The sequence below is a fragment of the Oryzias melastigma genome, linkage group LG9 (assembly GCF_002922805.2).
Source record: "Oryzias melastigma strain HK-1 linkage group LG9, ASM292280v2, whole genome shotgun sequence".
In the NCBI taxonomy this organism is placed as follows: domain Eukaryota; kingdom Metazoa; phylum Chordata; class Actinopteri; order Beloniformes; family Adrianichthyidae; genus Oryzias; species Oryzias melastigma.
In genome coordinates, this window is record NC_050520.1 from 31,785,471 (window position 1) to 31,803,322 (window position 17,852).

The 17,852-nt window shown below is 37.7% G+C and overlaps 1 protein-coding gene across 1 annotated transcript in view; it reads right to left on the bottom strand.

The window, feature by feature from the left end:
• The window catches only part of zmat4a (zinc finger, matrin-type 4a), a 162,613-nt gene that overhangs the window by 119,844 nt on the left and 24,917 nt on the right, over nt 1-17,852 (bottom strand). Inside the window, exon 2 of the mRNA XM_024276052.2 lies at nt 14,734-14,835. Within this exon, the coding sequence (XP_024131820.2) occupies nt 14,734-14,835 (102 nt within the window). The remainder of the gene's footprint in view (nt 1-14,733; nt 14,836-17,852) is intronic.

The window sequence follows — 17,852 nt, forward strand, 5'->3', positions numbered from 1 at the left end:
ATGTGTGTGCATCTTTATTAGCATAACATTAGCGAGCCACTCACCAGAGCAGGCTGGTTCATGGGAACAACTTGCCACAATAAATCCACATTTCAAATAGAACTGGTTTTTGTCTGTTAAATGCTGCTATCTTTTTCTTTAAAGTCACAGACTGTTCCTCTGTCTCCTCACTGACTCTTTGGTGCAAAAAGAAACTTTCCAAAGACGTTTGTTTTTTATTGGCTTTGCTAGCTTGGGGCTTTCAATTTCGTAGTAATGCATCATGTGTTACAACTGGAGCAGCCGCTTTAGGAAGGTGGAGGGCGAATGTGAGACAGGAGACCGAGGCGAGCATCCTGACAAGAGAGTCACAGACAGAGGTGGTGTTCTTTAAAATAAAACATTCTTCAGAGTCAGATTATAAATAAAGCAGAAATAGTGTAAATTATGTATTTGTTCTGATCAATCCGTCCAATTGACCCAAAAAACAGTATTGGTCTGTAGAGCAGGGTTGGAGACCCTAGTTTTAAAATACATAAAAGTTCTAGAGGAACAGATCACCAAAACCTGTTAAGTTTTGATCAATAATATTTGATTATCAGAATTTAGGACTTTTTTTTATTGCTTACCCAGAATTAATGTTTAACAATATTGGCCTGTACAGATCTGACTTCATCCACAACTCATCCAGAGGTTTTCCGATGACACTGCCATCTTTGGATGCGTGACAAATGAGGATGACGAGGAGTACAGGAGGGTCATTGGTGATTTGGTCTGCTGGAGTGGGAACAACGCTCTCCGGATTAACGCAGATAAGACAAAGGAGATGATCGTTGACTTTAGAGGAAAGTCACCTCCAGGGAAAAGACATTGAGACAGTAGCCTCCTGTAGGTACCTGAGACTGGAGGTCTAACACAGATGTCCAGTTCAAGAAAGGTCAGAGTTGACTAACCCTGCTAAGGAGATGGAGGTCCTTTGGAGTTTGCAGGACTCTGTTAAAGACTTTTAATGATGGCGTTGTTCCAGAACAGGAAAAGGATTCGAGGGGTGTGGAGATCCAGATCTAGGATGTCCACTAGAGTCTGTGACTGTGGTGGGCGAGAGGAGGGTGTTACAGAAGCTAGAATCATGGGTGCACTGAGCAGCTCCTTCGATCAGACTCACTTTTTCAGACTTTTCTGCCTTCAGCTAATAAACTACAATTCTTCAGAGACACTGGAAACTTACTTCATATTGTGTTATTTATTGCTGAGTGTTATTTACTATCTGCTGTTTTTTGAGTTATGCTATCACAGAAAAAAATTCTATTCTAATCAAATAATAGTTGATATAAGTTAGTATATATGGCAATCTTTTTTTTTGTTTGGTTTTTTTTGTTTTTTGATAAAGCATTAGGCTTTATACTATCCTGGGTCTATCAAGGTGATGCACCAAACTGTCCAACATTCATTTATCAAAAAACAGTAAACCATTGTAGGCAGAATAACAAATAAAGTTCATTTTGTAAACATTTAAAGATGTTATTGTAGACTTATTAACAGATGAAATAAAGAAATGTTTTCAGGATTTTAAAGGTAACTAAAGCATAGTTTCTGTGGGCTTCTCATCGCAGAGTTTCTTTTTTCTAGATCTCACTCATTTTGCTAAAGCTTAAGTAACTACTTTTCCTCTTTTCTCACCAACTGATCTCAAGATTATTTCATATTCGGTTCAGACTACAGTAGAACCAGAGTAGAATGAAAAAGAGTCTTTAGTGTCACAGTTTTTGATTCAAGGGATTCATGTGACTGAAAGCTACAGCTTCAATTATTTGGACCGCTGATATAGAAGATTCTTTAACTTTTTAATTTTCAATGTTGCAGGTTAGATACCCGGGCAGTGTGACCAAAAGTGAATGCAACATCTGATAAACAACAGCTCTGAGTTTAGATGACATTTGTTTTAAAGTTTTTCTTAAGTAATGGTGTCTTTACTTGGTTGTGTGCCACAGATCAGTGAGTAACTGATCTAAGATGTGGCACAAGTTTACTCCAACAAACCCAATCTACCACAGAAATGTAATTCTGCCACATGTTAAAGTCCCACTCCGATCACAGTTGTTTTGAGTTTTTTTTGTGTTTTTAACCTGTTCTTGTGGGTATGACATGATAGAGGATATATATGAAGAAAATTCAGCTCAAAGTTGCATTTCTGAGATTTTTTTCAAATCGTTGGAACAGATCAGGAAAAGTTGAAAAAAGCCATTTGAAAAAAATATATATATTTGTTAAGGAGGAATTACGCTGGGTGGGCCAATAGCTCTCTGATCTCCTCCCTTCTGACAGATCCATTTTCAGGCAAATAGATCCATGAACGTCTTTGTTTTCCTCGTCTGAGCTGGAATCTGGATCAAAACTGTACAGCTGGATATGTCCAACATTGCCCACCATTTTTGTTGCACCGCTAATGTTATGTTGGGGATGTGAGGGGTATCTACGTTAAAGGGCGGCCAGACGGGGGGGGGGGGGCATTTTGGGTATCCTTGTAACGAAGAGGCTGAGACGTTTGGATCCACGTGCAGACGGTTTAATTTCACTGAGCAAGGGCAAGACATAGTCGGCATCAAAGGGCAGGCAAAGGTCAAAATCACAGAGGCAAGGCAGGAAAACGTAGAAAGATGGGTGGGTCAAAAACACAGAGACTAAAGAACTAGGAGAATTGCTCAGACTGACTGTAAACAGGATCAAGACTTCACATTGAACTGTGGCCTGGAGTGAGAATATATGCTGGTGAGTCTGATGATGATGATGAACAGCTGTGCATGGAGAAGGCTGGAGCAAAGGCTGATGGGAGTTGGAGTGAGGAAGAGAGGCTGGTTAAAACTCAGGAGATGGCTCCCTATGGTGGTCGGCGGAGGACATGGCTGAGTGAGTCCTGACAATCCTCAACTTGTTGTTTTTTGACATGCTGGCTGTTCCCATTAAATCAGGGGTCCCCAACCCTCGGGGCGCGGTAAGAGGCGCAGAACTGGTACCAGTTTAGGGTTAGGCTGACCGGTTTGTGTCCAGAGGGTTCCCTGATTAGTGCCTGTGGCCTGGTACCAAGCGGCCCTCAGACCAGTACTGGTTTCTGGCTCGGAGGTTATAGGGACCCCTGATTTAATGGGAACTGCCAGGATGTCAAAACCCAAAAAGTTGGGGACACCCAAAACATCAAACAGTGACACGGAGGGGTCCGAACCCTACATCCATGACGAGTTGGGAGTGAGAATGTGTTGGACTATAACTGTATAGCAACCCTGATAGCACCTGGTTTAAAATTTGGTCAATTTTGCCATTAAAAAATAATTACAATTGACCAAGATTTCAAACTTGTTGATAAAACTGTCAATGAAAAGCGGAGAACCTCAACATAAAACAACCTTATATATTTTAACTCCAGTGACAGAGACTCTAACTACTGCAGTTCTGTCCTGCACCAGCGTCACAGCAGCTCTTGTACGTTAAAATCTTGTCAGATATAAAAGCAGTCTTACCTCGCAACCAAAAACAAGTTTCCACATAATTAAATTTAGGCTTCGTTTGCATTTGTACCTCACAGGGTGGGAACAGACAAAAAGGAAAAGTGAAGATGGAGGTATTATCCCGCATTCAAACCCTGCTCAACTTTAGACTTTATGAGCTCATCCTAAAATAGCTTTTTTTTCTTAGCATTTCATGGACTAATCCTCTCCCTGTCAGAAGGATCCCAGGCTTTTTTCAGCTTATTTAATCATCTTTCAGGAGCAGGGAGAACCAATTCACCTATTTCACTCTCTCAGTTTGTGGTTTTCAAAGGGTGGACTTACAGCTGATTCCACAGAACTCTTTCTATTAATAACCCTTTTTTCCTTCCCCCATTTCCCTGTGAGACAAGCTGATAATTAATCCGTGTAAGCCCCATTGAATAAATGTGAACTAAATAAAAAGGACTATGCACCACAGCTATAATGTTTTTGCTTACACAAGAGGATATCTACTTGGTGCTAACAGGTTTAGAAGCTTTTTATTACATTCGTCCTATGTGTAGAGTAATGATCACATGGCACAGTGACAGATATCTAAAGGCATTACTTTTCACGTTCTTTTATGTTCGCTTTTCTAATTATAATGTGATGACATTCAAAATTCCTTGGAAAAGTGTTTCAAGTGTCTTTGATTTATCAAAAGAAAAGATGATAAAAAATACATTAGCAGTCTGTACAAGAAATATGTGATTATGGACAAGGAATGTGTGAGGAATGTAATGGGCTTGGGACATGTACAGGCTTTTGCCTTGTTGGGGTCTAGAGAATCTGACCACAGAGAAAAAATATGGTGCTCGAAAATGAATAACCTGAAGTCCTCAACCAGGACCCCCGTTTTAAGCTTTCGATCTTTCATCCCTTTGACATACAGTACCTCCTTAAGTGATCAGCTGATTCACAGAGAAAAGGCGGCTTGATTTTTCTCTGGAGGTAAACGGGTGTAGTTATAAAATTTGATCACTTGTTTATATTGATTTGAAAGAAATCAAACGATTAATGTTCTCTATCCCATTTGAAGCTCATCTTGCACACTAAACTGTTAGACAGTTCCAGTTTATTTGCATTTAATAGCTTAAAAGTTCTGAAAGGTTTTTAAAATATGTTTTGAAAGGGTTTCCTAAAGTTTAGGAAATTTCTACTTATAGCTAGAGATTTTTTCTGGCGTCATCTTCCATGTGACCAGACAACACATTCTCAGTCCCAAGTCGTCGCATATGGACATTTGGTTAAGGACCACTCTGCGTCACTTTTTGATGTTTTGGGTGTCCCTAACTCGTTGTTTTTTGATGTTCTGGGCTGGGTGTTCACGTTAAATCATGGGTCCCTATCCTCTGGGCCTCGAACCAGAACCGGTCCAGTACCGTGATGCGTAGCACACTGGTACCCTAACCCGCCACCGGACCTGAACTGGTACCAGACGCGGTACCGGATGTGGTACTGGACACAAACCAGTACTGGGTTAAGGTTAGGGTACCGGTACTGGACGCGTCCTGAAGACCAAAGCGTGTCCAATATCGCATCCGGTACAGCGTCCGAGGGTTGAGCACCCTTGATTTTTCAAACACCCAGCATGTCAAAAAAACGACGAGCTGGGGACATCCAAAATGTCAAAAAAGTGACAAGGAAGTGTCCTTAATCAATATGTGACGACTTGGGAGTAAGAATGTATTGGACCAAAGGCTGCATTTATTTATTTATTTTTATGTCTGTATGTCTATTTGCTCATCTGTCTGTCCAATCATCCTTGTGTTTTTATGTCTTTTTTTTTTAGTTCATTGTGGATTTTTACAGGCAATCATATTAGAGGGGCCAGTCTCTGGATTTAGAGTGTGGGGGGGGGTGTTCTGCTCTCCATTACCCAAGGCTTTATCCAGCCTTACAGTTACCAATCCAACTACAAAACAGCTAAAGCTATCAACAGAACAATCAAAACTGCCAAATGACAAGAAATGTAGTCAAGTAAAAATCACTTAAAACATCTGTCTTTAAATATTTTAAAGGTATGATTGTATGCAAAATGGCTACTAGGTAAACTAATAAGTTAGACTTTTATGCAAAACTGTCATTTTTGTGCATGTTTCGAGTGAAAGCTTACACTTAGATGTAGCTTCTACGGCCAGCAGTGAGCGACTGTGTTTTACATATCCTCATCTTCTAAAATCAATGAGTAAAGGTCAAACCAGCAGAGATGGAAAAATGGAGATTAGCTCATCAATAGTTGACACAATTCCCCCGTACACCCACGTTAGCATGGATAAAACTGCTTTGGCTTTGAGAAAACGTTGATTTAAATCCCTATCTCAGCTACAGGAAAACTGAAAAATGCCCAGAAAATACCAGTTATATCTTGTGAACAACAATGCTGTTCAGCCTGTTTAGGGGCTGAGGGAGAAAAAAAAAACATTTCACCACAAATTATAGCTCTGCTACAGCTTTCTTTTAATACTCTTTAACCTTATGTTGAACATAAGTCAATGAGTATAAATACATGGCATTTAAAATAAACTTTATTTTCCAATAGAACCAGGTCAAAATACAAATAGTATTGGCACCATGAAGGTGACAACAACACTTGTAGGTCATGTTTGGTGAAAAGAAAATGTGTCATCAATATCCATCCATCCATCATAGGACAATGCAAGTAAAACCTTTTTTGATTCTGCAGAGAAATCAGTCATGAGCCACCGACCAGAAACAATCAACTTGTGTTGATGATTGGAGCAGAATCACTGTTACATCTCAGAAGGTCCCAGGTGTGGCTATCTATTCTGCTTTCCTAAAGACAGGCAGCTATGGACTACAAGATCTGTTTGGAGGAAATTGAGCTAAACTATAAATTATTAAAATGCAGAATGCTATCCGGACAATACTTTATGTCAAGAGGAGAAGGACACCGTCTTTATTCAGCCAGTCTCAGGTGAGACTACAAAAATGGATGCAGAAAGATACATTTGTTAAGATGGTAAAAAACAGAAAAATCTGTCAATCTGCAACTAGCATTGAGATTTTCTTCAGCTTTTGTCACAACTGTCCTTATGGCCAGAAATGACACGTCTGTAGGCGGACAATGAGCAAACCTGTACAACGCTCAGAGGCGTCTATCAAGGTCGTAGACAGATCTGTGAACCCAAAGAGCCAAAACGTTCATGTTTGTTTATGTACGGGCGTGCTGTGAGATACAGGCTGTAGTGATAGGGTGAAGTAAGTAAGTAGTTTACATTTTCAACCCCTCTCAAGCCCTGCGGACTATGCAAGGGTCCTGTAATGCCTCGTTTCCACTGAGCGGTCCAGACCGGGCCGGACTGGATTTTTGAGTGTTTCCATTACAAAATGGACCCAATAAGCAGGACTGACTGGTAACATTTCTGGTCCCCCGTTTGTCATAGGTCCATAGAAAATGGAATGGACCCGTGAGGGTGGAGCTTCTGTCGTCACACAATGCAACCCATTGATTGGTGGAAAGATTTTATGACAACAGCAAGCGTAAAACTAGCACTTTTCTCGACTCAAGATCCAAACCGAAAGCTTTGTCCTCTTTTCGTCTGTGTTCTTCTTCGTTCCTACTTGCTTATTCGCGTGGATCGGGGACTGAAGACATGCCGAATCCATGAATACGGAGAGCCCACCATCAACATCATCCCCAGTTTCTGTCTCACCGTACCCCCACGTCCGTTACCAATCCATACTCATCAAAAACACTTACAACCGTGCCTTGTAAAATATTTACTGAAGGACATTGGAATATTGCTTAACATAAAGAGTTGTTTTTTTTTTAAATTCAGAACAATAGACTGTTCTGCAGCGTAGAGGGCAGCTTCATCTAAGAGGGGGCTTGTCTGGTCCGTACCGCTCAGTGGAAACGAGGCATTAGAGGGCACTTTTCACACCTTACTAACAACTAGAGTGTGACGTAAAGGCACTGTACAACGGTGTCACCCATAAGTCATAAGTGTGTGAAACTTACATTGGCCTTAAAACACACATACCACACGCACAACAGTGGTACATTCTATTTTCAACAAGCCTTGAGAGAACTGCAAGGCACACCTGTGCTCCCCTTAAACCGTCCGCCCTTCTCTATGACCCTCCACAGGTCTGGACAAGCCAAAAATTTGTATGAGGCAACGCTTGTACAGGTGGATGCGAGTGAATCTTAAAAACTGAACAATTTAAGGGTGATTGTGGATTTCTGTTAATGATCGTGAAATTTAAATACAGTTGTCAAAGTTTCTATTCTGCTAACCAGCTTGAACATTTCTGTGCCTTGATTTCAGTTTTTACGGTGGGTCTGAATATGGATCACCTCACAGAAAACACCTTAGTTTGCTGGTAGTCAGTGATCACTTTTGATTTTGGTTCTCTAGTAAAGCAGGCAACAGCTTGAAAGGCTCAGTCATGTGTGAAGGATTGGCAGCAAGGCAGCCCATCTAGAGAACCTGCAGTGCACATACAGACTGGTACAAATGGGAAGAGACAGAGGAATGAATTAACATGAGCCACACAATCCTTTGAACTAGGAACCGCAGGCCGCTCTGATTCTCTCTGCAGGGGAGATCTGCCTCTGATCTGCTTGAAAGTGCGGTTTAAAGATCACTAACATCTTCCAGTTTCTACCATCAACTAAGGACTGCTTTGAGTTTGAGACTAAAAAATTTAACAGGATGCTCACTGGATCTCATGTCGCCACGCTGATGCAGGTTGGATTGGCAGTCTTTTTATATGTTTCTTGTAAAGAGCAAAGAGGCGGCAGCCCCCTGAGGCCAACAAGGCTTTTCACTAAAAGAATCTCTGCTATATTTATATATAAATAGACAATCATTGCTGTTCTTTTCTAGTAAAATGTGGTTTATTTGAAGGTCCTGCAACACTTGTAGCATAGCAACATATGCACAATGTTTTTAAGGAGGTATGTATGCGTTTTATGGCCTGAAAGCAATGCCACCCATGATACTTATTGCCCCACTTTGAGATGAGAGATTCTCCAAGATAAAAAAGACACTGTTGAATCTACTCCCTACAGTACTGACCTCATACTTTCTTCTTGTAGTCAGCACTCTCTGAAGAACTATGAATTCAAAGGCTGGCAGCAACAAATGGTTTTGAAGCTGCATATACACTGGATTTCAATGAAGTCTATGCAAAGGGCATAGAGCAGAATCGGGATCATGCATTGCTACGCAAGTCCCTGTATGGCAAATCAGGCGTTCATTGATCACACACTGAAAGTTCAACCAGTTATACTTTTTGATGCTTAATTGTGGTAACTGTGTCCAATCCGGGACTCAAATTTGATAGCGGCGTGTGCGTAGTGTTCTTTTCAAAACATGGAAGTACCAACTGTTGTAAGCATGATCACCAAAGAAACATTAATAATTGCAGTTTGTGTCCAGCTGGATTATTTTGACACCAAGATGGACATTTATAGGAACAGAGCTGTGAAATAAAAAAGCCTGGAGCAAGATTAGCGGAATTTGCACCGCTTTGACATCTCACATAAAGCCTCATCCCACTGTAGGTGGCAGACGAGCGCTCGTAAACAGTAAAGACACAAAAGAAGAAGAATCCCCTCTGTGCTGATATCTGCTTGACTGGCACTGAGTGTGAACACTACCAGCTGAATCTGAGTTCATGAAACAGCGAGTTATTGAATGGACTATACGCAAATGGTGTGAATGCAGGAAGGAACTTTGCCTAATACTTCTCCGTATCCATCCATCCGTCAATCCATCATCTTGATCCACTTCATCCCTTTAGGGCAGGGGTGTCAAACTCAATTTAACAGGGGGGCAAAATTTCAAAACACACCTTAGGTCGCGGGCCGAACAGGATAAACATGTACAGTATTGAACACTCTAAATTTTCAAAACTTTAAAACTGTAACTTTTTAGCATAACTATGAACTAAATATATAGCATTACCTGCAATAATGCTAGTGTGAATGCTGTAAGCTGAATTTGATAGCTGAAAGTGCTGAAGCAAGCCAGCTAAAATATTAGCTAAATGCCAACTTAGCCTAAAAAACAAACAAACAAACAAACAAAAAACTTAGGTTAGCCAAAACAGCTAGCATCTAGCTGAAAAAATAGCTTTTTAAATATTTTACAAAATTGCAGAGTCTTGTAATCAAATTAGAAATAAATGGAATCATCTGCAAAGCAAGGATAATACTAATAGCACCAAAACAATGGAAAAATACACTGTTGCATAATCATTGGGCCAATAAAGTTACGTGTAGTCTTCAGTTTCTTTTGTCACATGGCCCAAACATGTCCTGATACATCACTAACTAACTATGCTAAAAGATTTTTCAGATGTTCCCACCTCAGAAGCCCACAGGCCAAGTGCTGCATTTAAAATTCAGCATACAATAACAAAATAAATATTTGATCTCCATCAATGCAGCCACCTATTCTTGTCTCCTGCAATGTCCCGAACAACAAAGCAGATCTCCCACAAACAGTCTCTTTAAATAGCATTTTACAGCTGCACGGTTACAGGAAAGTTTGATATCTCATGTCAACAAAAAAAAATGAAATACAGAATTCTAACGACAAAACACTAATTAAAGAATGATTTCTTTAGCTTTAGCTGTTCCTATTGGAGCAAGAGAAAAGCAATAACTGCACACCCGGCTCAAGGCCTCTACTGAGTTCTTCTAAGAAGCACTCAAACTAATTGTCCACACGAGTCTCTTCAGCTCTTACTGCAGCAGATGTCTGACCCAGCAGGCCTGCAGACAGACTTTCTGCTGTTTTTACCAGAAACAACACCAAGAAAACATGATCTGTGGAGAGACAATGGACCAATCTGAATTCTTCCTTATCCCCACCCCTCCATTTGAAGGGGTATTTGTAGTCCGAAATAGTTTTTTTAAGATCCCGCCCTCCAAACGGAGGGATACAAACTCCTCCCTGGGCCAATGCTTTACCATCTAAAGTACACGTGTAAAAGTCAAGGCTCGGGGGCCGGATCCGGCCCTCTGGTTAATTCTATCCGGCCCTGCAGATCATTTTATTTTATTGTTATTAATGGCCCGATGTTAAACTTAATTTTAACAAAATATACTTTTATGGAGAGTAAAATATTGAAAGTATTTTAAGGTTTAAGTTGATATTTTCTGGAATAATATTCCTGCTTTTTTATTATTAATGGTTTTTTTTTTAAAGTTAAAAGGTTATGGTTTTAAAGTTTAAAAATTGGCATTCTGATGGCTTTTTAGACTACTTTGGCATTTACTAAGATGTTTTAGGCTATTTTGAAGTTTAGCTATTTTTTTTCAGCTACATGCTAGCTGCTTTGGCTAATTTAGGCTTATTTTTTTAATAATTTTTTTCAGGCTTTTTTGGTGTTTAGCTAATATTTACACACTCGCTTTTTGGCTTTTTCAGTATTTTTGGATATTTTGAAGTTTAGCTATTTTTTCAGGTACATAATAGCTGTTTTGGCTAATTTAAGCTGTTTTTGTTAGTTTTTAGGCTAATATGGCATTTAGCTAATATTTTAGCTGGCTTATCAGCTTCAACGTTTTTAGCTATTAATTTTAGCATCTTCAGCTATCAGCACTAGCATCTTCAGTGGCCAAATTCAGCTTACCTCCTATGAAGTGAGAATCCCTAAAAGACCCAGTCTGATCAGCTTTTGATTTTTTGCAAAAGCGATCCAAGTTGTATTGATTTTGATTTAGGCAAAATCCAAAAATCCATTTTTTTTCTAGAACATAGTTTTGTAATCAAAAATTAGCCTCAGGGTTGTGGGCGTTAGTGCAGAGTAAGTCTTCCCTTACTTCCCATCATCCACCTGTTTACACTCTCCCTCTAGCTTACAGCCCCTCACAACCTCAAGCTGACATTAGTGGTGCGACAAATTACTGCTTCTAAATTACCATGATTTAAACAATTTTTTTCATAAATGTAATTTTAAGAAGATTAATTTACTTTATATATGTCCTACACTATAAAAATGCCACAAGAGCATGTTAAAAAATAAAATTTTCATCAGAGTAGGCCTTTAAAAACATTTATCAGGCTGCAACAAATACTTGATACTATTAGTTACAATTATAATCAAAAAGAGTCAGGAGCAAAATTCATTATTAATAGATTCATAAAGAGCTTCACACTCTGTCCTCTGTTTTACATGTTTCCATTTCTGCATAATTCATTTTGTGTTTGAATCAAAAATAAAAAAATATTTTAAAGCAACCTGAAGTTTGACAAAAATGTGATTCATCAATTTGATTTGCACTGTGGTCATGAAATACTTCTGCAGCCACGTTTCCCCTCCTCCTCCTCCTCCTCCTCTCTGTTCATCCATGTGTTCGATCCATCCTTTACAGAGTCTGTGCTTGAAGAGAACTCATGCTCATCAAAAAAGTCCTTCCTATTCCCAATAGAGGTTAAGTCTCATCTGGTTGAAGAGACTTCCTCAATCCTTAGTGTATTCAACTGTACTTTACTGCATTTAAAGAATCACAAGAATGTGTGAAACACAAAGTGCTTCATACAGTATTTTAAGGTCAACTACTGCTGAGCTCTCAACATTTGTATTTTTTAATTTGAGTATTATATTTTAAGCATTTTTTATCTGAATTTATTTTCCACGTAACAGCATGCATTTGCCGTTTTATATTCTAATGTTTTTTGTAGTAAAAATTGAAAAATTAAACATTATACGTGTAAATAATTTAAAAAAATATACATGTTTTTGACATTCAGAAAAAAATAAAGGACAGTAATTAACTTAAATCAGCAAACCAACACAATTTATCAATAACAATAGAACACTTTTATGTTTCTTACTTTTTATGATTTTAGATTTAAGATTTAAGTTTAATTTAATTTGTGTATAATATTAAAAAATTGTTTTTAAACTGCATTTATTTTTCAACGTAATGACCATGCACTTAAAGTTCTTATATTTCAATGTTTCCATTCATTAAAAAAATGAAAAATTAAACATTAAACGTGTAAATAATTTAAAAAAATATACATGTTTTTGACATTCAAGAAAAAAATTAAGAGCATTAATCAACTTAAATCAGCAAACCAACACAATTTATCAATAACAATAAAACCATTGCTTTTTATTTGTATTATTTAAAGATTTTAATTTGTATTTTGTAAGACATTTTATCCTTCTCATCATAACCTTGTATGATCTTGCTGGCTTTAATAAACATTAATCTTACTCAGAAAGACTAAAACATTTTTCTGATGTTGGTTAATCCTTCTTAGTTTCCTGGAATTACAATGTAATGCTACAGGGAAGCTTTTTACTGATCAATAATTGGATTGCAACAATTTTTTTTCCAACTAAGCAGCTTTTTGTGTTGCAGCCACACCACCTTCTTCAGCCCCAAATGCATCTAGAAGCTGAGCAGGGTTGGGATAAGTTAAAACTTCAAATATACTAAACTAAAATGATACAAGAACACCTCATGTTTAGTTCAGACGAGAAAAAAAAAAAGACGTGTAGATTTTTCAGCTCCTGATGCACAACAATTTGAATAAAGAAATACTCAAAAATGCAATTTAAGTTTAAATGTTCTTATAAATATCCTCCATCATCAGAAAATGCCACAAAACCATGTAAAAAACACCAAAAAACATTTTTTGGGGGGGGGTTGGTATCACAGTGCGTCTCCATTTTCTTTAATTTAGACAGAAATGGTTAAAAAATAAAATAAAACAACTGAATTCCAAAGCTTGAGAAACCCCTGGCCCACCAGATAGCTTAATCCGGCTCAGTTATGACGAGAAAAAAAACAATAAGGATGTTTAGTGAAAACAAACAAGTTTTTAGCCCAGTCCTGTGGCGAGTAATGGTTCTTTAAAGAAAAGACTGCAATCTGCAATTCCGCCGCTAGGGAAAGCAAATTAAGGAAAAAAATTGACATATCAAGAAATAAAAATATCATTTCTTTGCAGGCGTGTCTGGGTAAGATGCAGTTAGGTTCCCAGCCACCCTCACTGCTGTTAAGTTGCTTTAAAACTGATCAGGTGTGACACCAAATTACCAAGATGTTGTTGTCAAAATAATATTAATCAAAATAATAAGTGATTAGGCTACTAGGTTTTCTGAGGCATTTTTTCCAACTGAGAAAAAAACGAAACAAAAATAAAGCTACAGATAACAAGTAGACCATGAGTTACTTTACTTTTATGTTATGATGGTCCGGCCCACTTCAGATCAGACGGGTCAAATGTATTCCCTAAACCAAAATGGGTTGGACAACCGTTCTGTGTCATATAAAGCTTTAGATTGATAATATATGTTTTTTTTAATTAAGTCTATACTTTAAAGCTTTAAAAAAAACAATTGGAGGCTTTTATTTTGCTTTTTTTGTTGATTCAGATTTCCAACCTCATTTGATTAAAGTCTTGTTTTAATGCTAGAAGCAAATGAAGGAGAAAAGCTGCATGATTCATTAAAGGTTTAATAAACACATGTTTTTATTTTTACTTAGCATATAGCTTTAAGCTTATAACTTCAAGTTTAAAGCTAATGATGGTTTAGATGTGTGTTTTACATCCAGTCGACGCACGACCCGATTAGTAGACTAATCGAAAAAAATGATCAGAGATTAATCGTTAGTGGCAGATCCTACAGTTCAAGACTTACTTTTGCACCACTTTTACTCGGATTTACCACCTTCAACTGGACCAGTTCACTGCTCTCATGCTGTATTAGCTGGCAAACAGCCCCAGGAGTTGTAAAAATACAGATGATTCACCCGAATCAAATGCAAACCTGCAGCTGCTCACACTGATAGATTACCTATTTGTCTTCAGACAGCAGATAGTTCTTCGATCTAAAAGCCTCCTCTGACCTTTGCCCTGCAATGGTTTTCATCAATAGCTTCGCTCATGTGATTACACTGTCAAAAAGGAATTATATTAGGGTCAAAATGTCATGACACTGCTGGATCTTAGAAAATGATACAGTTTAAATCATGATTTGAGGTAAAATGCCAACACTTCACTTCTACTCCAAAAATATCCCTAATTTGCAGCCCTCTTCTCAAGTGAGATCTAATGAGAAAATAAGAGAGAACACAGGTGTGTTGTGCGTTTCCTGACAGCTGCAGGCTTCAGGTGCTGAGATCAGCCTCGGGTCTCTGGAGGCAGCGCTCCAGCAGCGTCACGTGAGACATTAGGAGCAGTGTAGTGCATCGGGCCTGAGTGATGTAACGTTTGGGGGGTGACTTCACCTCATAATGGGCAACCCTCTGGGACTCCGAGATGAGCTGAGCACTGCACACTTTGCAGTAGCTGTCTGTGAAAAGCCCTTGATCCACTTCTGTTGACTTCATCTGGAGAAAGAGACAAACACAGACGAGATGAGACGGCGAGGAGAACAGGAAGGAGGGAAAACTGGAACGGCATTATGGAGTTGTGCCTGAAAAGTGAGCGAAAAAGCACGCAACTCAACACACTTCATCAAGCAAAACAATCAATTTAATATCAATTTCTTAGTGGCAATGTTGCCAATTAATATTTCATTACTTGGAGCATTTAGCGACAGATGCTAAACTGCTTTGTGCAAAACACCCAACAAAGACTTCAGGCACAAAGCCAAAACTGTATTAAAAGCTTAAGGGATGGAACCAAAATTACAAGTGACTATAAATAAATAAAAGACTAACAAGGGATTACACTGACAGCTTTTCTCGAGTCATTTCTAAAAGACGTGTGGCCTTTGTGATGCGTGTTGGAGTAAACAGATATTCAAAGGAGCTACAAAGGACTACAGTGCAACACCTGGACCGTCTCTGCCGTCTATTACTAATTCAGCTCTGCTCCCATCATGGCATCACGTTTCATATTTGAAAGCAGTCAGGCTCAACTCTCCCCATTAATAGGGGACGTATTCATCTGGAGGAGCAGGAAAGATGATAGCTGAGTTCAGTAGTTTGTTGCAGAAAATTTGTGTAACTTGCTTAGACTGACAATAAACAAAAAAATACATAAAAAAAAATAAAAAAAATTAATTAAACAAAAATAAAAATTAAATAAAAAAAGGTTTATTGTGGTTTATTTTAGCTATTCTAAAAATTCTAGAAGGGGGAAAAAGCAACGGGCTGCAACAAGATTTCAAACAACCTGATAAATTAGGGCAGTCAAACTCAATATAACAGGGAGCCATAATCAAAAACACACTTCAGATCACAGGTGGAACAGGATAAACATTTATTGAACACTCTAAAACTAGATTTTTAAAACTTTAAAGCCATAACTTTTTAACTTAATTATAAACTAGAAATATAACATTGCCTGCAATAATGCTAGTGTGAATGATGTAAGCTGAATTTGGAGATGCTAGTGCTGATAGCTGAAGATGCTGAAATTGATAGTTAAAAACACTGAAGCTGATAACCAGATAAAATATTAGCTAAATCCCAAAGTAGCCTTAAAGCTTAAATAATTAAATAACTTAGGTTAGCCAAAACAGCTAGCATGTAGCTGAAAAAATAGCTAAACTCCAAAATAGGCCAAAAAGCTAGTAGAATGCAAATTTTTTAAAAACATAACTTTTTAACATAATTACGAATAATAAAAATAATAAATCAACTTAAACCTTAAATAACTTTCAATATTTTACTCTCCAAAAAATATATATTTTGTCAAAATCAAACAAGTTAAAAATGAACGCAAGATAACATTGGACCATTAAATTAATAACAATAAAATGAAAAGATCTGGAGGGCCTCGACTTTGACATGTCTGATAAATACTAGTGGAGTATCTTAGAGAGAAAGTAAATGATTCTAAGCAGATTTTAATTTTGTTTTTGTTTTTTATTGCAGTAAGTGATCAAATGTTGCAGACATACAAAAACCTGAAAAGTATTTGTCTGGTTTTCTACTTCATGCTCTTTGGATTAGTAAATAAATTATAGCTGCTGTGGTTTGGGACGACTTCCCACTCACACTTTTTCACCTTTAGGCTACAGGTGTTGTAAATAATGGATAGGAGAGGAATGAACAGAACCCAGGAACAGGAAAATGAATAAAATGGAGGAACTTTAACTTTAGTCTTTTGTTTTGCTGAATAAGCAACTTTCTCTTTCCCTTGTTCACACAGTTGAAGGCAGTATAAAAGATGGAATGTTGTGTTCAATCGTTTCACATAACCATTCATGTTGAGGTCAGATACACTAATCTGCACTTAAAAGTAGTGCTGGGCAATATAGAACAAAATTGTATATGATTATGAAATTTTATATAACAATGACGATATATATCACGATATATAACAATAAAGGATGCTTTCAGGTTTTCTCTGAAAAACTTAAAAAAATGTCATTAGTTTTTTATGAATTTATTTTTTCAAGTAACTTGTAACTCAATTGTCACAAGTGAGAAACATTTTTCCAAAGTACACAACAGTTTCAAGTTTCCTAGAAGGAAAACCCATTTTTGCACAGAAGTTCAGCAATAAAAATAAACAAAAGTGATAGAAACGATAGAAGAGAAATGGCACAAAAGACACTTTTCTATCGCCTACACGATATGTATCATCATATCATCCAGCACTACTTAAAAGCCTTAATTAAAAAAGAATGGAACTTATCATCCGAGGTGCCTTTTTATGGATTAATTCAGGTTCTGTTCACTGGTGTTGAAAGTGATTTTGGAGGTACACAACATTGTGAAAATGTTTGGTACTGTGTTATTGTGAAAACGCTAATGTGGCTAACGTTTAGCAGTGTCGGACTGTTTTTATTTCTTTTTTTTGTATGTGTTACTAACAAGAATAGGAGTTAGTATAGTCACAGTAACAGTGTTTGCTTTAGCGGTATCAATCGGAGATACGCTAACATGTAGCATATCTCTGACTCTTTTGTCTTGCTTAATGGGCCTTATATGTCAATGCACTTTACATATGACATGAGTATGAAAATAAACCATTCATTGACATTAGACTGTAAAACCCAGAGAGGAATATAGTGCAGAAAATAAAGTAGCCAACCTTTTGTGATGGACCCAATGAACAAGTTTTGATAGAAGTAGCATTCTGAATGTGCTCATGGTCCCCCTGCTTTTTAGAGAGGATTAACTAGGAAAAACTATTCAAGCGTCTGGTGAAAGCAGCCAAAGGACTGTTCTCATTTCCCTTCTTCAAGTGATGTTACAGTATATGAATTAAGGGAGTGGACCTTATTGCACAGCAGCAGCATTAATAGACACAGTTTTTATGACAGGATTCTGCAGCATATTTAACAAAAATCTCTTAAAAATAGCATTAAGAAGATAGTTGTGTTAGTTGCCATAACTGGTATTGATTCAGTGTTCTAAATCAGTTATTCCTAACATTTTTAGGCCACAGA